This window comes from Apium graveolens, unplaced genomic scaffold (assembly GCF_009905375.1).
Source record: "Apium graveolens cultivar Ventura unplaced genomic scaffold, ASM990537v1 ctg3388, whole genome shotgun sequence".
NCBI classification, from domain to species: Eukaryota; Viridiplantae; Streptophyta; class Magnoliopsida; order Apiales; family Apiaceae; genus Apium; species Apium graveolens.
The window spans coordinates 10513-33468 of NW_027418081.1; the positions used below are offsets into that span (position 1 = coordinate 10513).

General features: G+C 36.4%; 1 protein-coding gene, 1 long non-coding RNA gene and 1 other non-coding gene across 3 annotated transcripts; all 3 read right to left on the reverse strand.

Moving 5' to 3' along the window:
* Nucleotides 1–4113: 4113 nt before the first annotated feature.
* LOC141701131 (small nucleolar RNA R71) lies at nt 4114–4220 on the reverse strand. The gene has a single exon (XR_012566684.1). It is a non-coding gene; the product is annotated as a small nucleolar RNA R71 (small nucleolar RNA).
* Nucleotides 4221–15308: 11088 nt separating this feature from the next.
* Nucleotides 15309–18112, reverse strand: LOC141701127 (uncharacterized). Its single transcript, XR_012566683.1, has 4 exons — nt 16885–18112; nt 16327–16586; nt 15679–15843; nt 15309–15604 (listed from the first exon to the last, which is right to left on the reverse strand). It is a non-coding gene; the product is annotated as an uncharacterized LOC141701127 (long non-coding RNA).
* Nucleotides 18113–18188: 76 nt separating this feature from the next.
* LOC141701128 (putative pentatricopeptide repeat-containing protein At5g08490) lies at nt 18189–19011 on the reverse strand. Its single transcript, XM_074504769.1, has 2 exons — nt 18318–19011; nt 18189–18211 (listed from the first exon to the last, which is right to left on the reverse strand). The coding sequence occupies exons 1-2, from the start codon at nt 19009–19011 to the stop codon at nt 18189–18191; spliced, it is 717 nt and encodes a 238-aa protein (XP_074360870.1).
* Between the last annotated feature and the right edge of the window lie 3945 nt (nt 19012–22956).

Genomic DNA, 22956 nt, shown 5'->3' on the forward strand with positions numbered 1-22956 from the left:
AAGTACATGCATCTATGATAATCATTGATGGAGTGCACATATTCACACGTATGCGATGCATAGAAGAGTCGTATATTGATATTATTTGAAAAATCTGATACATCCCGATTTGTAAACCTAGATATTTTAGATAAATTCATGCATGTTCCGGCCTGATTTTAGAAAAAAGAATCGGCATATTTTAATTTTTAAAAAATTAGATTTTTTTAAAGACCTTTATGAATCCTGCCCGATCTAATTTTTTCATCTCTTTTGGTAGGCGTAGTCAGTGTACATACATCAGCAAAAAACGTTAACGTATAGCGCTCATAATTATTTAAAAAGTGTACGCCACCTAGCACAAATGTTCCCAGAACATTTTTATTCTAGATTAGTACGTATATATATTATGCAGTATCAGATTTATTTTAAAATATGTATAACGGCCCTCTAATCATGAATAATGGGTATTTAGGAAAATCTTGCAAGTAAATTGGTATTTAATTATAATAAATTTTAATCTTTGTATTTGAAATGACGAAAAATATAATTCAGTACGTATCATGAGTAAAGTGTGAGTCATATTAAATAAATATTACTTAAGTATGTAGCTACAGGGTATTGACAATCAAAGAAGTGAAATAAAATAAATAAAATTATGATAATTATTTATGTAGGTGCAAGGAATAAATCCGGTGAAGTAATAAAATTCCGACACAGGGTAATGTCAAAATACCGTAATATCTTTATTAACAAAAGAACCCTGTGATCTCCACTTCCTGTTCAGAGAAGAACCCAACACAACACTTGTCATTGTACCACTCCACATTCTTTACAAACTTTACCAAATCATTACTACTAAAAATATGATTTCATTTATGCCAAAACACATTTACTAAATCACCAGTACTAAGAAAAATAAAATAGTCTTGAACCATTCAATTAAACCACACTCACCGATATCATAACAACATACTCTTTACTAAATTTTAGTAAAAATAATCACTCCAATCATTGTGGTTGCATAAAATCTCATGAAGCTTAGGAATCAGGGGCTTTGATAATCGGAGATATTTTACATAGCTCAGGCGGCTCAATATCTAACTTTACATTGAATCCCTGACTCTTCAAGTATTGTGCATAGCATATATAGACTCGTTGGACATAGATTCTTGTTTTCTTGCAGTGGAGTGCTTAAAGTTTTCCAGGTACTTTTGCATAATGTGACCGAGTAGGAAAACGAGTTTGAGGTTAACCTCGTGGCCCCGCCATAATCCGAAATCTCATCTCTTTTTTAGGAGAGCTTACTCGAACTTTCCAGAATAGCCGTGCAACATCTACTACAAAATCTTCTATAATATTCTTGTTATGCCCATTTTTGGGCATGACCCCTAAACAAGTGCCTATAAGTATAAAAGTTGGATGGTCATGGGAAGAGGATTTGGCCTTATGGTCACAGAAAGAGGATTTGGCCTTAAATTTATGGAAAGTGCGAGCTAGGCCGGTAAGCTCGCACGTTTACTTATTTGTTGAGAAATGGGTTGCAGGCCCACTGCATAATAGTCTTTGGGGGTCTATTTTTGGGAGTGTCGGGCTGAAGGTCCATTACTTGAAGGCCCGTCATGTGATACATAAGTCACACAAGATGGGCTAGTGAGCGCGCATGTCATGAGTAGTAATTGGAGCTTTCCTAACTAACCGAGCTCGCATCGCATGAACGTGTCATGCGAGCTGAGGTGAGAATAACACAAACAAGGAACTTATATAATATTATATAGTGGAAAGGCCAAATGGGCTCGCTTCTTTAGTTAATGAGGATTGGTGCAAGCTGAGGTCATCAGGCCGGTCGCATCCTACAATTCTAGCTATATTATGGATAATGATTCACAATCGATTATTTGTAAATTTTGGGGGCGACACGGAATATTTCTATAATCACGAAAGAAATGCGGAGATGCCGCGATATTATAGGAGCTGTGTGAGTTTAGTCGAGATTTGCTTGACTAATTGGCTGAATGAGTGTTGAGTGGCATTTATGACACTTTATTACGCTCCGTAAAGTTTTGAATTGGTGTATTTGTACTTAAGTTGGTGTTTTAATGTGTTTTCTAGTGTTTTTGCATTTTCAGGCATTCTTCAGGTAATCAGGTGAATTAGCATTGTTTTGGTGCTAATTTGGTGTTAGGAAGGTGTTGGAATAAAAGCTCGTGAAAGACCAGCTCAAATCAGCAAGAAAAAATGAAGAAGTCAGAATTTTAATCAAAAGGTCAGCGCGCCCGTGCTGTGATAGCGCGTGGCCGCGCCCAAAGTCCAGAAGCCCAGCGCGCTCGCGCTGTTGAAGCGCGCGGCCGCGCCAGGTCGGGAAAAGATATCCTGATTATATTGGGCTTTTGATCCAAAAGACTTCTATTCTGCATGGGGGTACTATATATACATAAATAAGCTCATTTTTTAAAGGAGACATACCAGAGCACAAGGAGAAGGCGTAAGAAGACCGTTTTAGCACAATTCAACCAAGGCGAAGAAGATCTAGTTTTAACTTGTGATTCTTTGTTTAAGTTGTAACGTTGGATGCTAGTTTTCTTATTCTTGAACATATACTCTTGTTTCGTACTTTGTTTATTATTCTTTTATAAAGACTACGTTTATTATACCATGTTTTCATCGGAACACACGTTGATGATGAGTCTGATCATGGGCTAATCGTTATCGTGGGGTTCCAGCGGATTTATTTATGGATTTCTTTAGTTGATTTGTTTCGATGCCTTAGTGTGTGGTGATTGTATGATAACCTAGTATTGGTTGTGCTTATTCATCTTATGAGCATCGCGAACTTATAAGATAGTGTGTTAATTCTTAATGAAGCGAAAGTGAATTTAAGGGTTTAGAACTTACCATGCTAGCATAGGTTCATGAGTTATTATTATGCATGATTCGTAGGTAATTTTAACCATCTTACTTGCCCTATGTAATCACGGTAGATAACTTGTGCATTAACCCGTTATGTTGTCAAATTCTATAGACATATAGGGTCTCAATATATTTGGTGTCTATTCAACTTCTATCTCTTTTGTGGATGTCTAGTAGTATGGTATTCGTACAACGAAAGTTGGCATTTATCAGTTTCGTGTTATCTGATTAGTATCATCACCATTACATGCTAAGGTTAAGAACGAAAAGGCTATTGAATGAAGTATTTAATGAATTTGGAATCCCATGTCTGTTATATATATTAATTCAACCATTGTTATTCTCTTAGTTATAATTGTTAGGTTAAGTTTAGTTAAAACAATCTCAACTTGTTATTTGTCTTAGCATTGGATAATAACCATATCATTGTTGCATATGTGCATATTCTTAAATTAACCAAAGAGTCTTTGTGGGAACGAATTTGATCTAAATCTTATACTACTTGCAAACGCGTATACTTGCGTGTATTTTAGCGCGTGTTTAGCGATGAACAAGTTTTTGGCACCGCTGTCGGGGACTTCGGTGTTAATTTTTAGTTTGTGTGTTTGTCATTAGTGGTCGTTAAATTTCATTGACTCGAACATTGTTACTTATCTATTTCCTTTTCTTATTTTAGGTACTCTAGCGAGCGTGTATGCATACGCGTTCTCGGTCTCGTAAGAGAAATCTGGATCAAGCCGAGGAAGAAGCTGTAGTGGTTCGAAGGGAAGTTGTTAAGGATGAAGAGAAGGTAGAAGAAGAAAGGAAAGTCGAGGAACCAGTTTTAGTAGTGATGGGAGATCAAGCAGAAATTCCTAAGGCTTTGATGGACTATTCTCAGCCTAAGATCAATGATATTCAGTCAAGCATCATCAGACTAGCCATCTCGGCTAACACTTTTGAGATCAAGTCAAGCACGATTCAGATGATACAGAACTCAGTTCAGTTTGGGGGTTCTTCTACAGAAGATCCCAACATGCACATCAGGGATTTTATCAAGATCTACGACACTTTCAAGTTCAATGGTGTGACTGAAGATGCTATTAAGTTCCGACTCTTCCTATTCTCTCTCTGAGGGATAAAGCTAAGTGCTGGTTACATTCTCTACCACCAGGGTCTATCACTACTTAGGAAGATCTTGCTCAGAAGTTTCTCACTAAATTCTTCCCTATGGCGAAGACTGCTGCAATCAGGAATGCTCTTACTCAGTTTGCACATCAAACTGGAGAATCTGTGTGTGAGGCTTGGGATCAATATAAGGAGATGCTAAGAAAGTGCCCACACCATGGCATGCCTGATTGGATGATTATAAATTGTTTCTACAATGGATTGGGTGCTACTTCTAGACCCATGCTCAATGTAGCATCAGGAGGAGCCTTGTGGGCTAAGAGCTACAATGAAGCTTATGAATTGATTGAACTGATGACTGCTAATGAATACCAGAATCCTTCCCAGAGACTAACTCAAGGTAAAGTAGCAGGAATTCTGAAGTTGGATGCAGCAACTGCTATAGCTGACCAACTTAAGGCTTTGACGATGAAAATGGACACTTTGGCTAATTATGGAGTTAATCAAATTACTAGTGTCTATGAGCTTTGTGCTGGTGCCCATGAGACCGATCAGTGTGCTATTTCTAGTGAATCAGCTCAGTTCGTGAGCAACTTTCAGCGATCGCAACAACCTGTGTCAGCCACTATCATCATAACAACCGCAATCATCCTAATTTCAGCTGGAGCAACTGGCCGTACCTTGATAGATGTACAGAAGGGTGATCTTACAATGCGAGTGATGGATCAGGATGTAACTTTTAATGTGTTCAATGCTATCAAATTTCCTACGGAAAATGAGGAGTGCTTAAAGGTGGAGTTGGTCGTTCTATGGTTACTTCAGAACTTGATCAATTGTTAAGGTCTGATGCCTTAAAGAAGGCCTTGTTGGGGAATTCAGATAGTAAAGATGATGAAGGTGAAGAGCAATTGCAATATCAGAATGATTCTCCCTGGAAGAGGAAGATTGGTATGCCTTTTGAATCTCTTGGAATAGAGGAATTGAATAAATCTCCAAAACGCCTCAAGCCATCTATTGAGGAAGCTCCTACTCTTGAGCTGAAACCACTACCTGAACATTTGAGGTATGCTTTTTTAGGCGATGCATTTATTTTGCATGTTATTATTGCATCTGACCTTTCAGGTAGCGACGAGGAGAAGCTCTTGAGGATTCTTAGAGAATTCAAATCGGCAATTGGTTGGACTATAGCAGATATCAAGGGAATCATCCCTTCGTATTGTATGCACAAAATTCTTCTAGAGGAAGGTAGCAAGCCTACGGTTGAGCAGCAAAGAAGACTTAATCTAATCATGAAAGAGGTCGTAAAGAAGGAAATTCTTAAGTGGCTGGATGCAGGGATTATCTATCCCATTTTAGACAGTTCTTGAGTGGTTCAGTTCAGTGTGTACCGAAGAAAGGAGGTATCACAGTTGTTGCTAATGAGAAGAATGAGATCATCCCTACTCGAACAGTCATGGGGTGGAGAGTCTGCATGGATTACAGGAAGCTGAACAAGGCCACTAGGAAGGACCACTTCCCTATGCCTTTCATTGACCAGATGCTCGACAGGTTAGCTGGTCACGAGTACTACCGTCTTCTGGTTGGCTATTCGGGTTATAATCAGATTTGTATCGCTCCAGATAATTAGGAGAAGACTACCTTCACTTGTCTATTTGGTACTTTCGCTTTTAGACGAGTTTCTTTTGGTCTGTGTGGTGCACTAGCCATATTTTAGAGATGTATGATGTCCATCTTTTTTGATATGATTGGCCAGAATGTGGAGGTGTTTATGGATGACTTCTCTGTAAATGGCGATTTTTTTGATGAATGCTTGCAAAATCTTGGAAATGTTCTTAAGAGGTGTGTTGAGACCAATCTGGTTCTCAATTGGGAGAAATGTCACTTTATGGTGCGACATGGCATTATTCTTGGGCACAAGGGTTCTAGTAAGGGCCTTGAGGTGGAAAAGCCAAGGTAGGGGTCATTGAAAATCTTCCTCCACCTAATTCACAGTTTTCCGGGTCATGCGAATTTCTATAGGTGTTTCATCAAGGACTTCTCTAAGATTTCGAAGCCATTGTGCAGTTTGCTAAAGAAAGATGTCCCTTTCAAGTTTGATGATGAGTGCCTTGCCGCTTTTGAGATGTTGAAGAAGAGTTTAATCACGACACCTGTAATAACTGCACCTGACTGGAATGAACCTTTTGAGATGATGTGCGATGCAAGTGACTATGAAGTTGGAGCAGTTCTTGGGCAGAGAAAGAACAACATATTTCATGTGGTCTACTACGCTAGTAAGACTTTTAATGATGCTCAACTGAATTATACTACTACGGAGAAAGAACTTTTGGCTATCATCTACGGTTTTCAGAAATTTCGATCTTATCTACTTGGGACTAAAGTGACAGTTTTCACTGATCACACTGCAATTCGATATCTCGTCTCAAAGAAGGACTCGAAGCCTAGATTGATCAGATGGGTTCTTTTGCTTCAAGAATTTGAATTAGAGATTAAGGACATAAAAGGGGACTGAAAATCAAGTCGCTGATCATCTATCTCATTTAGAAAACCCTAATGCTATTTCACTTGACAAGACATTGATAAATGAGTCTTTTCCCGATGAGAAGCTGTTTGAAGTGCAAGAGGAAGAATCATGGTTTGCAGACATTGTGAACTACCTTGTGAGTAATATCATGCCTCCCGACTTATCATATGCTCAAAGGAAGAAGTTTCTGCATGAAGTGAAGTGGTATATGTGGGATGAGCCGTTTCTTTTTCGACAAGGAGCTGGCCGAATCATCAGGAGATGTATTCCTTACAGGAAAATGGGGGGGGGGATCTTGTGAGATTGCCACTCAACGGCTTATGGAGGACACTGTGGTGGAGAAAAGACAGCAGCTCATATTCTTCAAGCAGGTTTCTTTTGGCCAACCTTGTTTAAAGATGCTTATCAGTTCATTTTAAAATGTGATCGATGTCAACATGTGGGTAATATGTCTAAGAGGGATGAGATGCCTCTTAATGTGTTTCTCGAGGTTGAAGTCTTAGATGTTTGGGTAATTGACTTCATGGGGCCATTTGTCTCATCTTGTAATAATCAGTATATCCTGTTGGTGGTTGATTATGTGTCGAAATAGGTTGAAGTTAAGGCGTTGCCAACAAATGATGCGAAGGTTGTGCTTAATTTTCTTCACAAGCAAATATTCACAAGGTTTGGAACTCCAAGAGTCATAATCAGTGACGAGGGGTCGCATTTTTGCAATCGCAATTTCACTGCTATGATTCAAAGGTATAATGTGAATCATCGCATAACTACGGCTTATCATCCTCAGAAAAATGGACAAGCTGAGGTATCTAACAGAGAGATCAAGCGCATTTTAGATAAAGTTATGTGTCCATCAAGGAAGGATTGATCTTTGAAGCTTGATGAAGTTGTTTTGGCATATAGAATAACATACAAGACTCCATTGGGAATGTCGCATTTTCAGTTTGTTAATGGTAAGGGGTGTCATTTGCCAGTAGAACTCGAGCATAAGGCGTATTGGGCTTTGAAGAAGTTGAATCTGGACTTGAATGCAGCTGAAAAGAAGAAGATGCTTCATTTAAATGAACTCGACGAGTTTTGACTTCAAGCTTATGAAAACAACAAAATGTTTAAGGAGAAGTCAAGAGGTGGCACGATAGGTGTCTAGTGCTCAAGTCATTTGTGCCGGGACAACAAGTTCTTTTGTTTAACTCTCGTCTCCGTCTTTTTCCTGGAAAGTTGAAGTCAAGGTGGTCAGGGCCCTTCATAATCAAAATTGTGTTTCCACATGGAGCGCTGGAGATTTTTTAGAATGATCTAGGCCAAGCATATAAGGTCAATGGTCAGAGGTTGAAGCATTACTATGGTGACACGGTAAACCGCGAGGTGGTTAGTGCCGTTTTATTGTCTGTTTGATCTCAAGATTCTACGTCGAGCTAACGAAGTAAAACAAGCGCTTCTTGGGAGGTAACCAAAGTTTGTTGTACATTAGTAGGTAGATGAAGCAAGAAGAAAGGAGAAAAACACAAAAAAATCAGAAAAAGAAAAAAAATCAGGGCCAACATCAGAAGCTGAGCGCGCCCGCGCTGATCTAGCGCGCGGCCGCGCTGTTTTTCCAGAAACCAAGCGTGCCCGCGTTGATCTAGCGCGCGCCCACGCTGATTTGACAGAAGGTGAGCGCGCCTGCGCTAGTCTAGCGCGCGGCCGCACCGGGGTCCCGAATCAGAAAAAAATAAATAGCAGTTTGTGAAGAGAAAATCGGGATTTTTACTACAAAATCAATTTCTACCCGGATTTTACGCTTCCACATCCCAAATTTCCCTCTCCAAATCAAACCCATTATTCCCACGATTCCCATAATCAATTCTCACTTCTATTCCATATCTAATTCTCTTCTCACCACATATATATACACACACTTATACACAAACTTCTCCACCACTTCACAAATTCTCAAACACAATTCTCTCTCAAACACTTATCTTTTGTTCTTTCTTATTCAATCACAATGGCACCTAAGAGACAAAGAACTCAAGTAAGCAGCAGCACCACCGATTCTTCAAGTGCGGGTGGTGTAAGGCCAAGGTTTTCGACTCTCGAGGCTGAAGCGGAGTACACGAGGCTTCTCTCGAAGCCTATAGCAAAGGAGCGAGGTTTTCTGCCATCAGGGAAGGATAGTAAGTTGTTGGAGATGATCTTGGAGAAGGTCTGGGTCCCATTTTGCGAGGCTCCCGCTGTTGTGCCCATGAGTGTTGTTCGAGAGTTCTATGTTAATGCAAAGGTGGAGAAGAATGGCTTCACTGTGGTTAGGGGGATGACTGTGGAGTATAGTGCTGATGCGATACGGAGGGTGATTGAGCAGCCCGCGAGGAAGCCCGGTCAGGACACTTGGATCGATAAGACTCTGGAGGACTTTGATCTGGATCTGATTGTTGCTACTTTGTGTGTGCCTGAGACTCATTGGAAGTTTAAGAGAGGCACAACTGATTAATCCACGTTCCCTGCGTCATGCATGAACATGTTTGCACGGGCTTCGAATTTTTTTATTTGTGCTAACATCATGCTATCTTCTCATGTGCATAAGATAACTGTGGAGCGTTCTCGTCTGTTGTGGGGTATTCTTCAGGGAGACTATGTGGATTTGGGGATGGTTATTTACCAGGGTATTTTGAGGTTCTCGAGAGGACGTACTACGGGTTTTATACCCTATCCGTTCATTGTGACAAAGTTGTGCGTGGCAGTTGGTGTTCATTGGCCCGCACATGAGCAGTTGTAGCTCCTCAGTGCTCCTATCGACAGTTCTACGTTGTTGAGCATGGTTGAGTGGTATGGCGGCAAGCCCGATCCTAAGGGGCTTGGTTATTCTTATGATCATCTACCAGGAGGACGTCCAGCTCCTCACACATATGCTGGTGGTACACAGCAGGCTAGCAAGGTGGCTTGGAGAGTTGAGTTGGTTGCAGAAGCTGGTCCATCGCAGCAGCAGGAGCAGGAGGAAGTAGGATAAGAGGTTGAGGTTGGAGCTGGTTTGAGCACGACGCGGTATAGGCGTCTAACGAGAAGGATGGATGCTACGCATGACATCCATAACAGGTTTGTACGTGATCTCACCCAGGCACTAGGGACTGCATTCAGAGCCACAGGTGTTGACATTCAGTGACCATCATTTGATGAGGATTCGGTGTATCCACCTCCAGACACGCCTGACACACCACCCGTTGAGGGTGATGATCCTGATTCAGAGTAGGTATGCCTGATTCCTTACTATTACCTTCACCGAGGACAGTGAATATTTTAAGTTTGAGGGTAGTAGTTGAATGAATATGTTTTGTGTGAGTCGCGTATAGTTTGCATATTCATGATAATTTAGTGCATATAGTTGCATATTTTTCCATGTATTAGTTTATTTTTATTTTTGGTAGTTTTTATGATAGTTTGTTCATGTAGTTTCATGCATTTGCATTATAACATGATCCCTTGGATAATTTTTCCGATTGATTTGTTATGTTGATGCTAGTGTAGTGATGTCGTATTTAGTGATGTTAAGTCTTATCGAATTGAATTGCATGCTAGAGATAATTGTAATTCACTAAGTCTTATAGGTTGCTTGAGTGCTAGATCATGGTCATGGTATGTTTGTTTGTCGAGGTTTAATCGCTTGTTTATATTTATAATTTAGGATATTCTCTTAATAATAAATTAACATGGATATTTTAAAAATTGGATTTCATTGCTAGTTGTGTGGCTAGGTGTCAAATGGCTAGTAGCCGGCTCATATTTATATGAGTAGTCTAGGGTTGAGCGAGATGGAGCGAAATACACTCGTTCAGAAATTTGTGAGAAAAAGAAAAAAAAAAGAAAAAAAATATTTTAGTGTTATGTATAATTGATCACGAGTGGGCTCTTTAGTACTCGAGTATTAAGTTCTTAGGGGACTTTGTACCTAGTGACCTAAGATTTTTATAGTCTGGGATCTGCTAACCTAACGTTCGCTACATGGGTACTATTGTATAAGTCTTTTGTGGACCTCACTCATTGCACGGTCAAATAAGCATATTCGTGTTGTTTTGTTGTGAATAAAAGCGTGAATCCATGTAAAACTCCGAAATAAGGATTGAAGTGTTATAAGTTATTTTGAGTCTAGCTATTATTTTATCTATAAACTTGCGATTGCTTTGATGAGTAGTGAGTCATGATTATAGGAGTCGTGTGAGTTTAGTCGGGATTTGCTTGACTAATTGGATGAATGGGTGTTGAGTGGTATTTATGACACTTTATTACGCTCCGTAAAGCTTTGAATTGGTGTATTTATACTTAAGTTGGTGTTTTAATATGTTTTCTAGTATTTTTGTATTTTCATGCATTCTTCAGGTAATTAGGTGAATTAGCATTGTTTTGGTGCTAATTAGGTGTTAGGAAGGTGTTGGAATAAAAGCTCATGGAAGACCAGCTCAAATCAGCAAGGAAAAATTAAGAAGTCGGAATTTTAATCAGGTGGTCAGCGCGCCCGCGCTGTGATAACGCGCGGCCGCGCCCAAAGTCCAGAAGCCCAGCGCGCCCACGCTGTTAAAGCGTGCGGCCGCACCAGGTCGAGAAAAGAAATCCTGATTATATTAGACTTTTGATCCAGAAGACTTCTACTCTGCATGAGGGTACTATATATACATAAATAAGCTTGTTTTTTAAAGGAGACATACCAGAGCACAAGGAGAAGGTGTAAGAAGACCGTTTTAGCACAATTCAACCAAGGCGAAGAAGATCTAGTTTTAACTTGTGATTCTTTGTTTAAGTTATAACGTTAGATGCTAGTTTTCTTATTTTTTGAATCTATACTCTTGTTTCGTACTTTGTTTATTATTCGTTTATAAAGACTACGTTTATTATACCATGCTTTCATCGAAACCCACGTTGATGATGTGTCCGATCATGGGCTAATCGTTATCGTGGGGTTCTAGCGGATTTATTTATGGATTTCTTTAATTGATTTGTTTCGATACCTTAGTGTGTGGTGATTGTATGATAATCTAGTATTGGTTGTGCTTATTCGTCTTATGAACGTCACGAACTTATAAGATATTGTGTTAATTCTTAATGATGCGAAAGTGAATTTAAGGGTTTAGAACTTGCCATGCTAGCATAGGTTCATGTGTTATTGTTATGCATGATTCGTAGGTAATTTTAACTATCTTACTTGCCCTATGTAATCACGGTAGATAACTTGTGCATTAACCCGTTATGTTGTCAAATTCTATAGACATATAGGGTCTCAATATAATTGGTGTCTATTCAGCTTCTATCTCTTTTGTGGATGTCTAGTAGTATGGTATTCGTACAACGAAAGTTGTCGTTTATCAGTCTCGTGTTATCTGATTAGTATCATCACCATTACATGCTAAGGTTAAGAACGAAAAGGCTATTGAATGAAGTATTTAATGAAGTTAGAATCCCATGTTTGTCATATATATTAATTCAACCATTGTTATTCTCTTAGTTATAATTGTTAGCTTAAGTTTAGTTAAAACAATCTCAACTTGTTATTTGTCTTAGCATTGGATAATAACCATATCATTGTTGCATAAGTGCATATTCTTAATCAACCAAAGAGTCTATGTGGGGACGAATTTGATCTAAATCTTGTACTACTTGCGAACACGTATACTTGCGTGTATTTTAGCGCGTGTTTAGCGACTAACAATGGGAAGATGGGTTTGGGATTCATTGGTCAAAAAACCCTAACCCTAGTCATGTAACTTGTTCCCCAAGAATTACATGAGGCTTATCCCCATAAATAGGGTACGTAGGCACTTGTATGAGACATTAGTTGTCACTTGAGAAAAAACAATACAAGCTCATCCATAGCCATACACAACCCTATTATGCGGTTGTGGTAGAATACCAGTAAACTGTTGAAGGATATTAGTAATGAACTTAAGTAATGCCTTCACATCTTGCATTTGTAAAGTCAAACCTTCAATTTGGTCATCAATATTATGTAATCTCTCATTATTTTCTTCAATATGTTATAGAGCCGATTGTTTACTTCACTAGCATTGACCATTGTGTGGAACTAAGGGTTGTTTTAAAATTGATTTATTGGAAGAATTGAATGAAATTGAAACCTTGGCAATAGAGAAGTAGTGGCCTAATTTTTTGGATCACGTATAAGGTGGTCGACAAACTTCTGAAAAAAGTTGAATTATGTAATTGGGCAGGTCGGTCACGATGGCTTTTGGTAGTTGTTGGTGGCTGCTGGAGGCTGGTGGCGGCTGTCTGGTGACTAGTGGCGGCTGGATGCTGCCGGTGGTTGGTGAAGGAACGGTGGCTGATGGTGGGTGAAAGAACAGTGGCTGACTGGCTTTGATACCACTTCATAGGGGATTGAGGCTGATATGAATGGTAGTGGGGCCTGAGGGTGGGCCCCAAGGATGGGTTAAACTGGGGCCGGGTGGGGCCAGCGGGGCCAGGATGGGGCCTACTTGGGACCATTAGGGTCTATTTTGCATGTCGGGGCCGATCTGAGATTATGATTCGAGCCTTGATTGGGCTTAGTGGGCCCGGGGTGGATTTTGGGAGGCCGTAAGTAGGCCCCTGATAGGTTATGTAATCTAGGAGGTGGGTGATGTGTTGTTTCTCTTGATTTACATTTAAGTTTCTATTTTAATTATTTTTATTTGATCATTTGCATATATATATAAATCTACTTTCTTTTATTAAAATAAAATAATAATATAATTAAAATTATACTAGAATATTCTAAAAAGTGGGCTTTCAAAGCCTATTACATTGTTTCCCGTACTTTATTTGGGCTTTTTGACCCAGTGTCCTGCATCATACATGAATGGGAAGAAGGAATAGAAGATGGAATAATCGGGAGAAGGTGGAGAAGAATATATTAACATTATAATAGTCATTACGTAGTTTTTAAAATCAAAATTTGAATAAACATTCATGAGATTCAAAAACATATTCTTAAAATTCATAAGATCCAAAAGTAAATTCTAAACTTTTCTTCAAGATTTTTTTAAAATTTTCAAACAAATTGTTGTTTGTATTTAATTTTATAAAAGCACTATGAAAATAAAAAAAACATTTATACCATTTTCAGTTTCAAAATTAATTTTTAAAAAAAGGTTCCCTTGTGCCATTTTCAAGATAACCAGCGTACACACATATATATTTAAAAATTATTTTATAATTAATTTAAAATTTACCCTAAATTATACTTCCTCCGTATCTAAAAACGTTTCCTATTTATGTTGGACACGTTTGCCAATGCACACTTTTAATTGTTAATATCTTTAATTTCGTATTAGTATAAATATAAAAATTTCACTGTATTAAAATACTAATAAATACGAATCCAAAGAGATCACTCATGACTATATTTGATATTATAGATTAGAGGTAAATTAATAGTTAATCGCCTACCATGAACAATACCAAAAGTCAAAAACGAAACGTTTAACGGGACGGAGGGAATATCTAACATAAATTATGTGGATATATATATGTAATACTCAGTTTTAATATATATTTTTTATTAGTAGTAACTGATCACCGGAGGTCTAGTGCTTTATAAATTTAAATATATTCAAAATTTTAGTTGAAATATTTTTACCACGTGAAAAATATGTTATAATTTGTTTAAATGAGAACTCTAACATCGAAATATAAATATTTGATCATTTCTTTTGAACGACTTCATGATTTTAAATATTTTTCTATAATATATCAATTCTTTAATAGTAATAAATTTTTTAAAGATGATATAATATCAGTCCTATAATATTAGTACATTTTTTTGTACCCATACTTTCATTTATACCAAACTCGTATCGGAAACATAAAATATTACATTTCACACTCTGTGTTGGTACCTTGTATTGCATTGCATTGGATTTCAAACTCATATTATCAATACGACTAAGACTACCATATAATATAATAATATTATACACCTCCCAAATGAAGAATTGTTGCTAGAAGTCTAGAATTTAAAAACTAATTATAAAACCAATTCATTTTTCACAGGTTCGCAAATTAGTGCCCATAGATAAATCCCCTAGTTCCCTCACAGTTAAAGGATACATACCTAAATAATGATAAACGCTATACATGGACCGAAAAGAATAAAAATCCCAAATATCACTATTTACTGTTTAGATACAAATGACAATATCACTTTCACAAATAATGATTTAGTCCTAAATGACACTTGAAAATAAAGTTTGAAAAAACGTTACTTATATATACTCAAGTCGCAACTTCTGTTGCCCTTTTTTGTTTTTGTTTTTTTTTTTTAATTTATTACTCCACTTTAATTTATGTTTTGAGACCCTAGACAATATTTGATGTTACATTTTTGACACTAAAACACAACTTAAAAATATTCTTTTTTAATTAATATTTTATATTTTCATACTTATTTATCGGTTTTCAAAAATATTAAAATTTTAAATTAATTTTTTAAAATACAAGCGTGGACCCTAATTTAACAAATTTTAAAACTTTAGGGTTCAACAATTCCCCGTTTGGGTCTTAGGAATGTTTAGAAAATAAATAAATTAATTAAGTCCTAGACCCTAGAGTTTAGGGCTACTAAACCCTGGAAATCAAATTCTAATTATTAACTGTGTTTAATATTTTAAGATTCATTGATTCTTAGTTTGAATTTTAAAAATATTAAAATATTTCTATATATGAATAAATACGAACAAAACACCTCTTATAATTACGTTTTCAGCTTAAAAACAAAATAATATAACATTTTGCATAAACAAAACAGTTTTAAAAAAGTGCAAAACTCATGTTGAATTATAGTTGATGTACAAAACAAGAATTCAAGTACCGTTTTGCCTTTTTTAAAAAAATGGCTAAAAACGAAAGACGAAGTTGATATTTTCTACCAAAACTCACTTTGAAGTTAGTTGCGTTTTCATATTCTGAAAAAACTAAAAAAAGAAGAAATGGAAGACGCATTCGCATTTTTGTCAAAAAATTAACGGCAACCGATTCTCGGTTTTGGAGTGACATTTGGAGTTATGCTTTCCCAAAATGACATTGACGGTTATTCTCACATTTGAGACCAACACCCAACTAAAAATCCTACAAAAATCAAGACAAAAATGGATTGAGTTTTCGGAAACAGCGAGAATAATTAAAATATATTCATTACATACCTGGGGCAATGTTCTCATAATGGTGGTTCTCAACAAGTAAGTTGTTTCTAAGAGCACTAGAAATACTTGATTCTTTATATCCCAATAGTCTCTTAAGTCTTAACAATCTTTAAGATATAGAATGCCAGAACGTAAACTTGCAAGAAAGTCTGTCATAGTGAGTGCCTACAAATTATCAAACAAGATTGAGGAAAAAACAGAAAACATCAGTTAAATGAACTTTAATATGGATCATGCATTCCATATTCACTGACAAATATAATAACATGCAAATTGCAAAATAACTTCTCTTCCAAAGTATCTATTTGGTGACTTCCATCTTTCACATCAAGGGGCTATTATCACAAGCATCAAGGGGCTATTATCACAAACATATATAAACATAAAACTCTCTGCTTATAAAGATGGAAAAAGGCTTCTAAGTTAAAGGGAATGAGAGACAGTGAATCTAGGATAGATCAATTTAATGTGTTACCAACTCCTCTGAATCATGAATCCATTAAATGTTTAACATGCATTATCGGAAACTAATTTTGCCAAAGCCACAAGTTCAACAATCAAGTGTGAAGTGTCAACACTATACTCAATCAGAGCAGAAAATAAAGGGCAATACTGGCATTATCAAATAAAGAATAAATATAAATTTACCTTAATGCTATCCATGTCAAAAGTAAGATTCTTTTCGTTACCAACTCCTGAAAGCATATCTGCAAACGGCCAATAATAATTCTTCTATAGATCCAATCCACTTTCCAAACCAATCATGTAATGTTATAATCACATTCTCCAACTCAGGAACTTCAAACACGATGGATAGGATATTAAGACACGTGAAATTGCAGAGTTTTGGTGCCAAAACCTTATGTACCATCACTAGAATCATAACAGTGGACCTTGATATACAGGCTCTGGACAAAATATTTAATGATGTCATTCCATGTCCGACCTTGTTAAGAAATTGCGAGACTTCTTAGACTGACAAGTGTAAACAAGATGTCACTCATACAAATGGGAAATTCTACATCATCTAGTTCTAGACCTGATAAAGCGGAGATGTTCCAAATTCTTTGGGGCAATTTTTTACACCAAGCCAGATGGAGAGTTCTTAAATGAGGCAAAATCAAAGAGAAAAATGATTTTGACAGATCCCAATCATTAAGACAGAATTCTTAAGGCAGGCAAACAAGTCAAACATGATTCAGGTACCTTATAATGTACATCCAAATGAAACTTTGAACACCGGAGGAGGGCACTTTAAATGGAAGTTGTTAAGCGGAGAAATCCCAATGATCTGATCATGCAAATTCTTTAAGTTTGACAGGCAAAGTGAGTATCTTTAACGAGTTTTGAACACCGGAGGTGGGCACTTCAAATGGAAAGTTGTTAAAGCGGAGAAATCCCAATGATCTGATCATGCAAATTCTTTAAGTTTGACAGGAAAAGTGAGTATCTTTAACGAGCTAGAGTACAAGGAGTGTATTCCTCTGTATATTCTTTTGCAGAAAAGTTCATGCTTTACCATCAAACCATACTCACATATTTTTCAAGCAGGATAACTTAAAACTTGAATCTCTCTCTGATTTGTGTATCCAAATTGAACAATGTGCTATAAATACTATTCCTAAATGGGTGAGAGCAATCTCCAGCTATAAATACATTATTTTTTCCTTCCACTTCAATCCAACTGCTTCCAGCAGACTTCTTTAATTCTCTCGCCTTCATTAACTTCCTCGTCTCCAGCACGCCATCCCATCTACCATTTGCAGCATATAAGTTTGACATCACAACATAGTTACCGATATTGTTAGCTTCCATCGCAAAAAGACGGTCCACCACATTACATCCTATTTCCACTTGATGGTGATTTCTGCAAGCACCCAATAATGCTCCCCATATATTAGCATTGGCTTCAACTGGCATTCTAGTCACAAAAGAATATGCATCTTTTACTCGACCTGCTCGAGCAAGGAGATCCACCACACACCCATACTGCTCCATTGTAGGTTCAAGCCTATGCAGTTTTTTTCTATTGAATCAAATATTTTGAACCCTTCATTCATAAGGCCAGCATGGCTGCAAGCAGATAATATTGTGGTTATAATAACATGATCTGGCTTTATCCCCAACTCGAGCATGTTAGAGTACACTCCTAAAGCTTCGGATCCCATACCGTGCATGGCATATCCTCCAACCATAGCAGTAAACATAACTAGGTCTTTCTTCGAAGCAGACTTGAAAAGATTATATGCACTTCTTATATTTCCACATTTTGAATATAAATCTATAAGAGTACCCAGCAAGTGAGCATCATCAAAACAAGCACGGACAACATATCCATGGCACTGCTTTAAGAGGTGAATTGATGCAATTTGAGAACAAACAGGAAGGATGCTCATAACAGATAAGGCATCAGGCTTCAATCCACTATTTTGTAATTCGATGAAACAGGGAGAGCGCTTTACTATGATGATCATTTTCAGCATAAACTCTGACCATCAGATTCCAGGTGGTCAGATCCCTTTCAGACATAGTTCTAAATATCATGTGTGCATTGTCATGTGAACCACAATTCACGTATCCTGAGATCATTGAATTGCACGTGACCACATTCCGGTTCTCAGATAACATTTCAAACATACTTGACGCATACAGCATATTACCACATTTACCATATGCATCAATCAGTACATTCCTAAGATTAAGTTGTGTGTTACCTAGCAATATATAAGCTTTGATTGAATAACCATGAGCTTCCTTAACTTTATCCACTCTAAAAAGAGCAGCATAAAGCTGAACTGTACTTGTTATAGTGATAGAATCTGGCGTTATCCCTTCCCTAAACATCCATTTAAAGACGTTTACAAACTCAGTTTCAAGTCCACTTTCTGCAAAGGCGTCAAGCATGGCATTCCAAGATATCAAGTCTCTCTTACTGATCGATATAAATATCCTATATGCTGCTTTAATATCATTACATTTTGCGTAAAAGGAAATTAGGGCATTTCCAACTGCTGTATCCTCTACCAGGCCAGGATTGCCGTGCAATATAACCATGAATCTGCTTCCTACTTTCATGTTGCATAAATGGGAACAAGCAGGAAGAATGCTAACTAGAGTTACATGATCAGGTTTTAATGCAGCAACAGACGTGAAATCATGAAACAACTCGAGTGCTTTCAGTGACTCTCCAATTGATGAATATCCAGCAATGAGTGAATTCCATGAGACTAAATCTCTTAATTTCATTCTTGCAAAAAGGCAGTCCGATTTATTCATTTGTCCAGTTCTCGAGTAGAAACCCATCAAAGCATTAGTTACAGAAATATTATCCATTAGTTCTGGCCGATGTAATACATAACTGTGGATCTCTTTTCCGAAACGTGAGCAGCATTCTCTTCTAAACCAGCACAAACAGGAAGAATATTGGCAATAGTTGCATAATTTGGTACAGCAGACTCTTTTAGCATCCAGCAGAAAAGTTTAAATGCCCTCTCCTGTGAATTTGTTTTCTGCAAACCCTGAAATCATAGCATTCCATGAAACAACATCTTTTTCAGTGATAATATGAAACATGTCAATTGCATCATCACAGATAAGACCAGATTTTGCATACATAGAGACCAGCGAATTTCCTACCAGGGTATCTGATTCTAATCCATTTTTTATCGCATAAGAATGTACACTCCTCCCTGCACCCAGAGCTCTTGCACGAGCACAAACAGGAAGATGATAGCAATAGTGACAGGGATAGGTTTAAGGTCCTCAGCAGTATGCATTTTGAAAAATAATCTCATCACCTCACTGTCATGAATCCGGGACCCTGAAAACCCAGATAAAACAATGTTCCAGGTCACTGCATCATTGATTTTATTTTGCCTGAACAGTTTTACGCAGTCATCAAAAACATTACATTTAGCATACATGTTAAGAAGCGCCTTGCGGACAAAGTGGCAGGAAATATGACCTAGCTTAACAACCTGACTGTGAAGGCTTTTCCCTAATTTAATGTCTGAAATAGCAGCGCATGACTTGAGCATGGTGGAAACAACATGATGTTCTGTATTATACCCGGCTGAAAATCGTAGGGAGAAACCATCATTCATAGTGCCTAAATCGATGTCACCCGTTGATAAAGTTATTCTCTATATTAGCGTGTACCATATATACCAAGTTTAAACATAATATGCGAAACAATGAATTATGTGGAATAACATCATTTACAAAAAAACATGATTCATGAGGACGCAACAGCAGGTCTCTACAACAAATCTGGTTTTAGTATGGAAGAGTTCATTCACATATTAAAGTAGAACAGAAAATAGCGGATTGTTGCATACAAATTAAGCCTGAGAAACAAATAGGGTGTATTATGTATGTATTAAAAAAACCAAGTATAAAGGATGAGACCAGAAGCCAGTTAGAAATATTTAAACACGTAGCCTTCGATCTAGTAGAAAATAGTAGAATGATAGAAGGACAAACTAGGAGGCCTTTGAATCATGAGATTTTAATTAGGATAATGGGAAATGGAAATGAGATTCTAATCCGTTTTTGTGTCAAAATCTCACTCCAATTAACCAGGTTATAAAATCCTATTATCGAACAATAGCAAAACTAAAGGTTCGTTATATATTCATCAAGTTATATCATAAATAACTGGTCAAACAAAATTCGATCATTCCAACAGGAGCTTATAGACTTTCAGTCCAAATTCGACTTTGCTGTCTAAGTCGATTGCTAGGAGATATACTTCAGGGGAATCAGTGTTCAAAATTAGAACATGAATATATTTGTTGTTTAAACATGAAAATTACACTACACAGTACACACAAGCACAAAGCTACTGTGATCAATAATTTCAATTAATATAGTTAATATTTATACATATTCGTATAAAGCTACTAATTATGACGAATAATTGAGCAAAAAGTGAAGCAACTGCTGTAATTGAGTAGAAATTGGTACCTGTAGAATATAATCGATTAGGAACTTAATTTTCCGATCAAGCCGCCGGCGAAGCAATTGCTTACATTTGGGGGGTCAAAATGGGCTGAGTTGGGAAAAAATTAAAGGTTTTTGGAAAAATAATATTATTACACTAAGTATGTTACTCCTAATAATTACATTTGGGGGGTCCACTATGCAGAATTCCATTACGTTACAACTTGCATGTCTACCAGGAGTTGCCCATAATTACGGAATACCATACCTTGCACACACATTTACATCTCAAAGATACTTTGCTTCCAACCAGCTTAAGATCTCGGCCAATATTTCTTCAGGAAAAAAAACATTTCTTCTTTATCCAAGAACTACGTTTGCGTCATCTATATTTGGGCCACGTCATTTCCCTCTACAATATTTCTCCGCCTGCTTATTTTCCCTCTAGGGTACACCTTCCCGCTAGAACATCTGGGCTTCATCAATATATATAATTAAGGTTTGGGATTTTAGAATTGAGTGGAGTTTTACAAAAAATTACATTTTATTATATATAATAATTACATTTAATATATATATATATATAATTACTAATTTAATTTTATATTTTAACTTTATGTAATATTAATTGTAAAAATTTAATATCAAAAAGCTGTAAAAAAATCATGTTAACCAATTTTATTAATTACTTATATTATTTTTTATTGTACATTTTTATATAAAAAATATTAAAAATTACTTGGATAAAAATTAGTTAAATATTTTATAATATATAAAAGTAATGTTTGTTAACTAATTTTTTCATGATTTAAATATTATAATAACATCAGTAAATATTTTATTGTTATACATATATATATATATTATTTCCACTTATATTTAAGTTAAAAAAATATTTTTATTAAAAATTTCTTTTCAACCCTTTTTGATAAAACATAACTATTAAAATTTGAAAATAACAATAAAAACTGTTTTTTGAATATAGCTAATCATTATAACTAATATCACTAAAGCAGAATTTCTTACAGGTTCATCATTTTTACATAATATCTATTTTCTACTAATATAGCTTAATGAATATAGCTACTCCCGTCGGAGATGCTCTTAGTTATGGAGTTTAAAAAACTCACCTGTTAGTAAATAACAATTAAGAAGATCAACACCACAAACAGTGGGTAAACATGCACTTAATGTTAAAAATTAGGTCTTTTCAGAAATTATAGTAAGAAAAAAAAAGGAATGATATGCAATAGTCAGTACAGCCTTTCCCAAACATGATTTGAGCATTCTTTAAATCAAGAACCAAAAGAGCAAGTGCAGTTTTTCTTTAGGCTGAGAGCAGGTGTATTTGAATCTGCAGCCAAATTAGCAATTTAGAGGGAGGGAGGAGAGAGAGAGAGAGAGAGAGGCGATTAACTCACTAGCGGAAACAAATTAACAGAGTGAATACCACAAGCAACAAACTTTTTCTCTATACACATAGTGTAAACATCAAAGAATAACTAAGATGGGGACTGATATGTAGATAGAAAGAAGAATACCTAAAACTAAGTCTGACCAAAATGGAGATTGAAGATGGAGACCGGGGGCACGCAGCTTCTTAATTAGCTTCTTAATTTTGAAGATATGGAGTGAAGATGGAGATGTCATCGAAATTAGAAGAGATTTGGGAAGATGGCGTTTTGATTGGAAATTACAAAATTAGGACTTGCACCTTGTCCCTGGGAAGAGGAGTGTAAAACTGGCCACTCATCACGTAAACAACTTCGTGAATATTTTTTATATATTTCTTTTTTAATTAATCTTATGCGGCAGTTGTCAAGGCACGGGCGTATACAACTGTTTAAGAGACATACTTCAACTACGGTAAACTTACATCATACTATACTATGGTTCTAACAAATCGGCACTAATTACTTTAATTACATATTAGGGATTATCGATAAATTGGAAATTAATTGAAAAGATTAATCGGAATAAAAATTAGATATATTTTAATATTTTAATAATATTTAATATATTTACCTTATTTATTAAGAAATATTGAGTTTGAGACATTAAAGGAGCGCAAAATGAGAAATAGAAGGGGCTTACGACAATGAATCCATGAACGGGACTTTTTACCGTAAGTCCCATGTGAAGAAGGCTATGGGCTGAGGTATTATTGTTGGGGTTAAACCCAATAGATAGTATGGTCTTGCTAATAGAAAACATAATTGAATTGGGTAATAATTGTATGGGTAGACAATTATTATCATAATTGAGTTGGGTAATAATTGTATGTGTTGACAATTATTATTATAATGGGAATGGGTAATAATTGTATGGGTAGACAAT

What these genes read in the sequence shown, in the direction of transcription:
- LOC141701128 (XM_074504769.1), bottom strand. Translation starts at nt 19,011, where the DNA reads ATGGATAATATTTCTGTAACTAATGCTTTGATGGGTTTCTACTCGAGA. An exon ending in TAATATGCTGTATGCGTCAA is followed by an intron (nt 18,212 to 18,317) that starts GTATGTTTGAAA and finishes CATGATATTTAG; the next exon opens with AACTATGTCTGAAAGGGATC.